General features: G+C 40.6%; 2 protein-coding genes across 2 annotated transcripts; both read right to left on the bottom strand.

Moving 5' to 3' along the window:
• Positions 1-1,858: 1,858 nt before the first annotated feature.
• LOC140230170 (uncharacterized) lies at positions 1,859-6,428 on the bottom strand. The gene is made up of 2 exons (XM_072310356.1): positions 6,183-6,428; positions 1,859-4,057 (listed from the first exon to the last, which is right to left on the bottom strand). The coding sequence occupies exon 2, from the start codon at positions 3,987-3,989 to the stop codon at positions 1,914-1,916; it is 2,076 nt and encodes a 691-aa protein (XP_072166457.1). The 5' UTR covers positions 3,990-4,057; positions 6,183-6,428; the 3' UTR covers positions 1,859-1,913.
• On the bottom strand, positions 6,205-9,994 carry LOC140229767 (uncharacterized). Its single transcript, XM_072310002.1, has 3 exons — positions 9,643-9,994; positions 7,888-8,459; positions 6,205-6,387 (listed from the first exon to the last, which is right to left on the bottom strand). Exons 1-3 carry the CDS (start codon positions 9,896-9,898, stop codon positions 6,205-6,207), a joined length of 1,011 nt encoding a protein of 336 aa, XP_072166103.1. The 5' UTR covers positions 9,899-9,994.
• Between the last annotated feature and the right edge of the window lie 1,765 nt (positions 9,995-11,759).

Genomic DNA, 11,759 nt, shown 5'->3' with positions numbered 1-11,759 from the left:
AGTTGCGCCGGCTCTGTTTGATTTCTTCTATTGCAACTGATTGACACAATGTCCTACATGAATAACCGATGCTTAGTTACGATGATGTAGGGTAATTTGTCAGTATGTTGAAATGAAAAAGAATTCATTAATTTGAATTTTGAAATACTAAAAGCATTACCTGTTGCATGCTATAAGGATTAGAAATGACACTGGCTCTCGGGTGACAGCTCATTGGTCCAAATGATACAACACCTATCCAGCAAATCAGGAAATCTTTGGTTCAAATCGAATCCAAGTACGTATGCCTACAAATTTTAATCATGACGACTACTGCAACACTGAATCATCAATGCTTATTTACGTTGATGTAGGCACTTGTCAATCAGTATGTCAATCAGGTTCAAATTGGCAACATGCATATAATATGCGCTACAAAGAATACATGAAGTAATTATACAGCTTACATGTAAATAGATGTACTATCTACTTAGTATTACTCAACCTGTCAACGATTAGGGGCACACCTCCAGTACATGAAGTAATTTATACAGCTTACATGTAAATAGATGTACTATCTACGTAGTATTACTCAACCTGTCAACGATTAGGGGCACACCTCCAGTACTGATGTTTATGTAAGCAACATTTGCATCTGGTATCATACAGAACTTCTTTGGCATAATATACACACACCTGAGTCTGATTGGCAAGAGTTAAATCTTAAACAGAAATACATGTGACACCAAGTCACCATTCTTTCACTGCTTTTTTACATTGTAAAATAATATTGTTAAGCAAATATTCAAAATATCCTGTTACATTACAAAAAAAAACCCTTTTTTATCAATAGCCATTTCCAAATATCATTATCGGCAACCCCCCCCCCCCAAAAAAAAAAAAAAAAAAACAATAATTTCAGGTCATAATGTCAAGGCCATAATCAAAATTCCTCTCTCAAGTTCATTTCAAGAGGAAAATACATTGCGAATTTGTGTGCAAGCCTCAGGGATACTTATGAGGACTCTGCTCTATTACTGTATACGCCGAATATTTCGCGAGGTTTTTATTTTCGCAAATTTCGCGAGTCAGGTGCTATTCGTGGAATTAAAGACACATGAAAATATTGACTCTGGTCCCAATGTGAATGTAACGTAGGCGTGTACACTTGTCCGTTCCATGGAGTACAGGACTCTACAATCGCAAATTTAACCACTCGCGAAATTGTTGGGAATTCCCAATTTGCGAAATTTCAGACTCGCGAAATATATGGCGTATACAGTACCTTTGTTGCATTTACATACAAGTTGTACGCGTAGAGTAACTTATATCAATGTTTCATATGAAAAGAAAGTTTGAAAGCCTTCATTTTATTGATAATAGGGCTAGAATCTCGTGAAATTTTATTCCTTCTGCACTGATGTAATTTAACTTATGTCGTAAACTTGAAAATGAAGGTGCCTTTCTCTTTCAAACCAATGTTCAAAGACTGTGACATCCACATTTGCACAAGAACCCTGCAACTAAGTACTGGTCAAGAATAGGACACTGCTGTATCTGACTTTTGTACTTACTACACATTACACATTTCCATTTGGTCATAGTTCTGATCTATGAAAGTGTAAGTTGCGTCCTGCTTTCTTCACTCACTGTTTATTCAAACTGGCAAAGAACTAAAGCATTGTGGTTTCCAAAATCATGGAGCATATTTTGGGTGAAAAAAAAAATGAACTTTTTCTTCCATTGTAAAACAATCACTCTGTTTATCATATCATTGCAATAACTAGACCAAATGTGACGCCAGTTTACTATCTGTAATGTTTGCCTACAATCCTGCTATTCCTTTCCCTAAGGAAAAAAGAAGTGGATTATCACTGACATCACCACATAACGTGAGGTCTGCTAAAGACACCCTGTCCTAATCCTGAGACACATCAAGGAAACTGAGCAGTGGCAGCTTGCTCCATGTTTTCCTTGGTGTGCATGACAATATGATCTGTAAGTCGATGGCTCAAGGAGAACGCTTTCCCACAGTGAGGACAGACAAAAGGCTTTTCTCCAGTGTGCACCCTCGTATGCACCTCCATACAGTGTTTGTCTTTGAACCCCTTCCCACACGTCAAGCATACAAATGGCCGTATCCCTTTGTGTCGTCTCTCATGGATTCGGTGATCCTTTGCCATCAGGAATCGCTTGTCACAGAAGGAACACTTGAAGCGCTTTTCCTTGTTGCTGTGCACACGGTACTTGTGCTTGTTGACAAGTTTGCGGGTGCCGAAGCCGCGCCCGCAGATTTCGCATTTGTGGGGTTTGGCCCCAGTGTGCTCTCCCTGGTGGTTATCACACGCCTGCTGGGAAGCAAAGGAGCGGGTGCACAGGGAACACTTAAAAGGTCTGTTCTTGGTGTGTGTCTGGATGTGAACGAGCAGTTGGCTTTCCCCATCAAATCCCTTTTGGCAGAAGCTGCAGGTGAACTTGCTGCCACCGAGGTGTGCGCGGTATTCATGCCGCTTCAGAACATGACGGTATGTGAATCTACGCGGGCAGTGCTTACACTTGAAGGGACGTGGTCGGTTGTAGTAATCAACAGGCTTGCCCAGCATATCAATCTGTCCAATTTCAGTTTCAGCTCTGATTGCAAGATCACCATTAACACTGCTTTCACATTCTCCTGGTGCATCTGGAAGGTCGGAAGGAACTGACGGTTCAATGCCATGGTGCTGCCGCAGATGGGAATGGAGAAACGTCCACTTCAGGAAAGTCTTGCCACAAATGTAGCAGAGAGTACCACCTGGTACCTTGCTCTGAGGCAGTCCAGGTTTAGCATTACCATTGAGGCTTCCTGCATCTGCTTTGCTGCTCTTGATCTCTTTTACATTCGGTTCAATGCCGTGAGCTGATCTGAGATGAGCATTGAAATCTGCACCTGTTGTAAATGTTTCAACACAGAGATCACATTCAAAGTCTCCGGGACCTTCCCCAATCAAATTGTTCACTGTGTACTTTGCTTCTGACATGTGACCATGCTTTTCCCGTTGATGTCTTCTCAAGCTCTTGAGATACGCATAGCCCTTGTTGCATTCACTACAGGCAAAGGGTGAAATAATTGGTTGGACGCACTTACTCTTCTCTGGAAGAACTACTCCATGCTTATGCCGTTTGTGGCGACCTACAAACTGCCTCTGAGTATACACCCTTCCACAAAGGTCGCACCCATACTTAGCGTTGGTATGTTTTTCTATGTGTTCTGTATGTGCAGCTTCGCTTGGGCAGTTGAAACCACACTGACTGCACTTAAAGTCCTTGGTCTCCTTGGGCTGCAGTGGTTCTTTGTGCATCCTTGTATCACATGAACCATGCTGTTTTTGCAAGTGCCTCGCTAAGGTACTTTTAAGCACATAAACTTTTCCACATTTCGAACAGCCATGTGGTGCATTCTTGTGACCCTTTGTGTGCTGCTGTAGATGTTGCTTAGACTTACAGACAAACCCACAGCGACTACACGCATACGTAGCCTTCTTCGGAACCCGCAGCCGGAGGTACACCACCTTCGAAGATGTTCTGCTGTCACCGTGCTTCACCGCCCTGTGTCGCTCAAGCACGGCCTGCTTGGTGTACACTTGCCCACATTCCCCACACCCAAAGGGTGCCATCTCATGTTTCTTCACATGATCCTCAAGACCTGCCTTGTCGGGACACCTGAAGTCACAAGTTTGGCAGTGACAGTCTCTTGCAACACTCACCACCTCCTCCTCACTTTCCTCAATGTGGAACTTCCTGTGCATAAGAAGCCTTCCTTCACTTGTAAAATGCTTCCCACATGTTTTGCAGACAAAAGGTCTCAAGTCCTTTTCTTTTGGGGTCTCCATCTCCCCGTTTGCTACAGGTGAAGTGCTTTTCATGGGTTCCTTGTTCTGGGCAGAAAGCGCTTCTCTCACCAAGGGTGATCCCCATGGTGGTAGACTCACATCAATGGCCGTTTGTTTCTCCTTTTGATGAAAAAGCTTCATATGTCTCAGCAAGCTCTTTGAGCTACTGCAGTGACATGGACAGAAGTTGCACTCAAAGCTCTGTGTTTCTGTCAAAAAAAAAAGAAGAAAACCCAAGTGAAAGATTAATAATCATTGACCGAATGGTTATCATTATCACATGATTAGCCATCTTTGTACTCACAGAACGTAGTGATACTAGAAGTTGTGCTTGTCTTCGCCTGCGAAGGACGAACATCATCATCATCACATGAACACAAGTAAAGCTCTTAAAATTAAACTTATCAAGACACCCTCTGTCACACTGGGCACTGCCATCAGTCCTAATCCCTAATACACATTAATCATTCAATAAATTTCTACAGAATGAGCTGAACGTTATAATAATCATCATCATCATCATCATTATCATCACCATAACAATAATAACAATAATAATAATTATGATGATGTCTTCTATATCCAGGGTACTGTAAAAGTGGATATTTTCGCGCGACTAATTTTTCGCGCTAGGCCGGGTCAGAAGAGTTTCGCGTGTTTTTAATTCCGCGGAATCAAGACATCACGCACAGGAACATATGGCAAGCAAAAATATTCGCGTGTTTTTATTTTTGCGCTAGTTTCTGGTTGCGCGAAAATTTCAACACCGCGAAAATTTCCACTTTTACAGTAGTCTCTTTACTTTTGCCACTGTTCTACCAGAGGGCACTGCCTTTGATTTTGCCTAAACGTTGCCAAGCAACCATTTATACACCTGGGTCAAGAGGGACGTGGTGGGCTTGGCCAAAAACACAAGCACTGGGCGGGAATTGCACTTGCGTCCTCTAATTGGGAATTGCAAGTCTTATCCACTATACCACAGTGCCCTATTCACCCTTAGTAACCCCTTGCTTGTAAGAATACAGTTGTATATGACATTGCACTGGTTTTGCTTCAAAGATGATGTTTTTATGAGAGCTGATTGGATTGTTTCTTATTTCAAAAAAAGAACAACTTTTGTTTCACTTTCAAGTTTCCCATTGAATGGACTGATGCTTTGAAAAATCCATTGTTAACTGCTGCTTCACAACTTGCACAACTGCAATACATTTTGTGGTGTCCATGCAGATGTGCATTATACCTCCCTTGAGATGGAGACCAGGAATTTCTTATGCATAGGCAACATTCACATTCTGAGGCTGTGCATTTACACACCAAGTTAATTGCTGTTCCTACATTGTATTACCAATAGAGTAAACAGGAAAGAAGGCTTGGAAAGTGATCTGATACTTTCTTTTTATTTCTCTTTCTTGAAGAGGATGGAGAGATTGAAGGTAGGGGATACCTTTTACAGACCTCCCAAAATGCAGCAAAACATTAATATGAACCTCAGGGACCTTGTTTTAGGCCACTGCTGAGAAATTTGGGAAGTCAACAGTTATCTACAATTTGAATAATGCACAAAACTCAACTACTCGGTAGTTCTGTGTGTCAGCCACACTAAGCCTTTTTGTTGCAGTCTTCTGTATTTTTATCTATAAACACAAATGTAAAAGTATAAGAGCTGATGTAATAACATATAGAGTGTATGGCAGAATGTATATAGAAATGTTTGTAAGTTTTGATGAACTTTCTTCACAAAATATACATGATGGACACACATGCAGTGCATGGGTCTGCAAAGGTAGCCTAGTAATGTCCTGGAATTTACGGTGAGCCCCCGAAAAAATTCAATTCAAAATCTAACGGTCAATAAAAATGTACTAAATGTTACCTTCCCACTTTCAATACTTTATGGGAGTTTCTAAAATGTTACTCTCTTCAACATACCACTGTATTTATACAACTCTTCATTTAAGGCATGTAAATGGGATTCCCTACCTTTTTAAAAGAGAAAAAAACAAACTAACAAACAAACAAACAAACCAAAGGCACAGAGGCAAGATCCAGACTTTGCTTTTAATATTTTTAATGAGTGCTAGAACAGTCTTAATGAAGAAATGACAAAATAATGTGCAGTTGACTGACAGAGAAATTATGCAGTCATCTACCAACTTCCAGAGTTAGAAGCTGCAAACCATGCTATTGGGTCATGTGACTTTAACAACAAAACTGTCATGTGACTGTCACAGCAAGAAGTCATGTGACCCATGCAGTAGAGAATCATGTTATCTGGTCTGTCACACAAAGACTTCCTCGTGTGAATCCACACAAGTGTCTCTGCATTTCTCTCACCTCGGTTATACTTGAGATCAGCTCAGCCCCTGCTTGAAGCCGCAGGCTCCCTGTACGCGTCGCCGTAGAACACTCGCAGCTCTTCCCCTGCCTGTATCTCCCGCGTCGTGATGAAGTAGATGCGGCCGCAAATCTGACTGACCTCGACTGTCTGCTCTTCTGGGAAGCGGGCCGCAGCGCACCATGGTGGTCCATGTCTTCTCCTCTCTGATGGGACTCAAGAAGCCACAACGGCTCCCTCTAGGGTCAACTAAATGGATAAGAATGACATTATGCCTACATTCACATTGAAGGACATTAATGACAAGTTTTGCTGAAGGCTGGAAACAAGGGTTTTCTCTAATTTCTTTAAAGATAAACCTGATAATTACAGAAATAAACAAATATTGAGGAATGTTTCAAATCATACCTCAATTAAGCTGTAAAAATATGTTTTGTAGTAACAGAAAAACAAACAAACAATATCTATGATGGGGAGATTCAGCTTCTACAATGTAATTCCACAGAACAATAAAGTTGATTTTTTTTTTTCTTAAAGACAGTCAATCTATTAACAGAATACATCACATCAGAAATCTCTTACATCCGCACTGTTCTTTACACAGAAAATAATGACAATAATCAAAACTATATCTTCATTCAATTGATTTGGCAAATTGCTATATAAGTCATTAATGAATGTTATGTTCCACACAGTTGTACTTTCACAATTTGCTATGCATAATAAAAATCTGTATAAGTGAGCTTCAAGTTCGTCTGTCTATTACCCAACACACAAAGGTCAACACATGACTTTAAAGAAGCTGTCTACAATGTTACATTCTGTAGTACTCTTCAGCTTACATTTTAAAAGGGAAAGGTGGGCTACATAATGTTGTGATGAAATAACACTGCAGACATACTATCATTTCACCTCACAGTGTTTTAAAAACGTATCCATTCATCTTGCTCTTCACTACACCAAGTGGAAACGTATGTGACCTGCTACAACAAAGGATCGGAAAGTGGGGGGAGACGATTTCTGAAAATGACACGACATTATTCCCTAACTCTTCCGCTTTAATTTGGTATATATCACGACTCATAAGAGTACTCGGTCGCAGAGATATTGGTGATTGTATGAGACCATGTCAAGTCATCTAGGAAATGATGTTTCAAGAAAAGTGCCTTCAAAGTTTTTTTTGGTTTTTTTTTCCAACAAAATCGTGATTAAGGGGAGGTAAGACAGTTTTCACCTCCTGATAATAGAAGGTCTGCTCAAAGCAACCTCTGTGATGGTTGTTCAAGCTTAACGCCAGCGGTCTATGCACGACTTATCAGTAAACAGGGTACCAAGCACTGACCAATGAGATCACTCCCTTGTTGCTAAGGGCAGAGTCTATCTGCAGCACTAAATCCAAATCTTTGGACACATTTCTGTTCCATTGAAAGTCAGAAAAATCATGGCCCAGAAAAATGCTAATTTTTTGCTTTTCCTTTGATCATTTAGCTTCGAAATTTCTGAAGATGATAGACAATAAATTAGAGTACAAAATTATGCCAAAAACAGAAATCTGATCGATTTGATCGATTTTGATGATCTGACTTCAAATTCAATTTTTTTCGGCTCAGCCGTCAGTGGCTTTAGGATCCTTTTGTTGTGGCGGGTAACATCATACTCTGATTGTAGAATTCAATCAGTTCAGTTTATGCATTGTGTACATACCTCCCATGATAAGTTATTGTTGAAATGTATAGTTCCTTTGCCAAATGTTCCTTTCAAGGGTCCAAACTGCACACCTTTGATTATCATCTTGTTGGCGACAACACAGACCTGCTCATCTTGAACCCTCCTATACTTCAGCCCCTCTGGAATAGGTCCCCCAAGGAAGGATGGGTCCTCATCATCCTCAAGAGTCTCCACCACATCAACTGGAAGATTTCCCCCACTGCTTGAGATGGAGGAGTTCTCTTGTGGGGATGCTTCTCTTGCCACGCCCTCCTCCGAGAGCAAGGAATCTTCACATGGGTGGTTCCGTGACACCATCAGAGGGTTAGTGGAGTTACTTCTAAGAGGTGCTGGTGGGGAGGGTATGGGTAGTGCGTTTGACACGGAGGGTGCACCTGTTACCATGGGCATCCCGCTGGTGCCGTGCTGGTTGACCAAACCCATGGAGGGTGCACTGCCTAGGGGTTGGCCTGTCATGTTGACTTCAGGTTGGTATACCATCATGGGTGTCTGGGGGTGGGGGCTTGACAGGGCAGTCTCCAGCTGGTGTAGGGAAGTTTGGTCAGGGCCTGTGTGAAAAAGAAATAAACAAACAGGAAACTAATTATGCTTTATATTTAAATAGCCTAAGTTTAACTTTACAAGTAGCTCATGCATTACAGTATAATAAGTAATACCTCTTAACCCATTGAGGTCGAGTCCAGAGTACACACCGGCAAGTGTCTCTGGAAAATGCGTGTTGTAGTAAAATCAATCCGTCCTCAACAGGTTAAAGGGGTTTTCATATGCATGATCAAATGACCCTGTAGATCTGAAAAAGACTAGGAATAGGAAAATGTACTTTACAGCACAAGCTAAGCTTTATGGAGTGATGAGCTTTTTTTTTTTTTTTTTTTTTGGTAAATAGGGGCCACCTGGAAATGGACAACATCATATCAGGGCTCCTTTTCATAAAAGTTATTAGGATAGCAACTCTTGCTGAAATGGCAACTTCCCACAGCAACAGCCAATCAGGAAGCTGGATTCTTGTCATTTAATACCAGATGGATGACAATTGCCATTCCAACTTTTTAATGAAAAACACTTGGTCATCTAACATGTAGAATTAGGCCATTCTGGTCTCTCTAATAGCTTGTTTATGCACTGTAGGTGTATCTTTTCAAGTGTGCACCAAATACAATGTATATCATAGACAGCATGTTTTCTGTTTTGTCCTACAATATATGTACCTCTTTTCAACCATCAGAAATCAAGTTATGTACACAAAGGTTGCCTTTTTTTTCCCCAACACAACACAATGAGTGTTGGGTATGTTTGCAATGTCACTGTTAAAACATCGAGATGCCATTCTAAATGACCTTCAGAACAGTATTCTTCACAACCCTGCAGTATTTTGATGAACTGTGTTCACACTCATAACACCTGAGTTATGTCAAGCAATCTTCAGCTTTTTTTCTTTTTCCTTTTTCTTTTTATCTTTTTGATGTATACGAACATTTAAATTGTAAATGACAAGATCAGAGAAGAGTACTTTTTTATTACAATGATTAGCATTTTACTTCATGTTTTCAGTGCAACAGACACATTTGGGCAGGGTTTTTTTCAAACATGTTGAGAGGTAAACTATCAAAGAAGAGTATTAAGATCAAAATATCTCTTTACCCCCCCCCCCCCAAAAAAAAAAACAAAAAAAAAATGCTCACAAACAAAACAAACATGCAAACCAACAAACTGCATAACACATGCATGTACCTGAAACTGTCACCACATGTGGATTACGAGAAATGTCTGCTGGCTGTGTCCTGCCTATGGCCAGGGGTTCATGCAAGGTGGCCGGATGGCGAAAGTGTGGAGAGAGCAGGTTGGTAGGGTACGACACCTGCGGTGGCTGGTGCAGCTGCAGTGGCTGCTGGTACACTGCATGCTGGGCATGTGTGACCGCAGGGTGCCCATACTCTGGCTCAGGGTGGTGGCCCTGGCTCGGCTGGCTCAGGTAGTTGTAGTCCATGATTCTTGGCAGAGGGACTCGAGCACCGTTGGGTACAGCATGCTATTCTAATGTGCATTTACTGCGGATGATCATGATGGTAATGCAGTACCTGCAATATGCTGGCAGGGACAAAAGGATGATAGAAATTAAATAACTCATGCTAGTTTGTACACTTCCCTGGGTGTACAACAATGCATCTCTTCATGGTGAATGTTGTAGATAGTAAATTTAACATCCAAAGGAGTGTCTGCAATGCATAGAAATCTAATTGCTACATGACCAAAAAAAAAAAAAAAAAAAAAAAAAAAAGAAAGAAAAAAGAAAAAAAAGAATTTATGATTTTCATCCGATTTTCCTAAAACACCAATGATGCACTTTTCTTATTTTGCTGCATTCACTCAATCGACAGGTATCTACAACCAGTAGTTGGTATTATTCCCCTTTAAAGACATAGGCCTAGGTCCAGTCAAAGCTTGCTCTAGTTATGAAGTGCTTCATTAGTGGACATGTTAAATAAATCCAAATAAACCATACAATTTACAAATGAAGACACAAATTTGGTAGACTTTTCTGTTACGGCAAAAGAAAGGCCTAGGTGGTAGGTCAATGAAATCAAGTGGTAGACTCTATGTACTTTTCAAATGCATGGCTGCTCTTTTTTCATCGTATATTTATAGAAAATAGAGCTTTTTATTAGCGGTCTAGCTAGAGTATGTCTCAACCTGGCAAGTCGCATGGCTGCATAATTATGGCACACTTGTGGCATACTCTCAAACTTTCAAACATTCATCCCATTGAAGAACATATCCCTGAATGTATACCAGTACCGGTACAACTGCAACAAAATACCTTGGCGACACCATTTGTGACCGTGCATCACAAAACGAACAAAAAGTTGCACCCACTGATTTTATGCGAGGACTCAAAAAAGGTCAAATGGGTCAACCGAGTCAATCTTAAGTTTTTCATACTTTCTAAAAGAGCTATCCTTCTTCTACACCATTCTTTAGTTTGAGATCATAACATGAATGGGAAAACTTGTGTGTTTTCAGCAGTTCTTCTACAACCCTCTTTTGGAGGAGAGTAGAAGATCAGGTATGTCTTAGAGGCCCCCTTTTCATTTCTTGAAATCCTTTGAACACTCTTTACTTTCAAGTCTAATAACTTTTGAAAGGATAATGCTACTGCTTTGAAGGTTGTCATTAATCATGGACAGAATGTGTTCATAGAACATGCTCAATTTCAGCTTAATCTGCTAATCCCTTCATTGTTGTTCCTCCAGTGGTTTACATCCTGTATTTTGTCCCTTTCATCGCACAGCTAGCACGGCTTGGTAAGGATTAAGCGCTTAAATAGATGCTATAGGCCCCTACTTCAGAGCCTCTTTTCTCAGTTCCCACTTTTCCAGAGTATGTGCTTTCTTTCCAGTATTTCTAGGTTAGATGAGTCCACTTGAATTGAGTTATACTGTACGAGCTGAAATTTTCGCGTACAGATATTTTCGCGAATTGCTACTTGGAGGACATTTGCGCGTGTTGTTAATTTCGCGGTTACGACGGTCTAACTGAACGTAACTATTTGTGCGTTGTTATTTTCGCGTGTTGTTATTTTCGCGGTTCAAAGGCGATTCGCGAAATTCGCGAAAATAAAACCAAAGTGAAAATTTCAGCTCGTACAGTACATCATTTTAAAGGGTGTGTACAGTTCTGGTCGAGGTGAGGATTTAGCTTTTAACGTTTTGCGAGATATTCAGAAACCACTCTATGAGATGTCAAAGAGCATGCAGTTCTAAGGGGTATCAAAAGTTTATTCGATGAAAATCGGTTTTGAAATGGCTGAGATATCCATAAACAAGGTGAAACAAGGAGATCCTAATAAA

Source organism: Diadema setosum, chromosome 6 (genome assembly GCF_964275005.1).
Source record: "Diadema setosum chromosome 6, eeDiaSeto1, whole genome shotgun sequence".
NCBI lineage: Eukaryota > Metazoa > Echinodermata > Echinoidea > Diadematoida > Diadematidae > Diadema > Diadema setosum.
Note: the sequence above shows the minus strand (reverse complement) of the source record. Positions and strands in the feature narration are given on the sequence as shown.

What these genes read in the sequence shown, in the direction of transcription:
- LOC140230170 (XM_072310356.1), bottom strand. Translation starts at nt 3,989, where the DNA reads ATGAAGCTTTTTCATCAAAAGGAGAAACAAACGGCCATTGATGTGAGT.
- LOC140229767 (XM_072310002.1), bottom strand. Translation starts at nt 9,898, where the DNA reads ATGGACTACAACTACCTGAGCCAGCCGAGCCAGGGCCACCACCCTGAG. An exon ending in ACATGTGGTGACAGTTTCAG is followed by an intron (nt 8,460 to 9,642) that starts GTACATGCATGT and finishes TTTTTCACACAG; the next exon opens with GCCCTGACCAAACTTCCCTA. An exon ending in ACAATAACTTATCATGGGAG is followed by an intron (nt 6,388 to 7,887) that starts GTATGTACACAA and finishes GTCCCATCAGAG; the next exon opens with AGGAGAAGACATGGACCACC.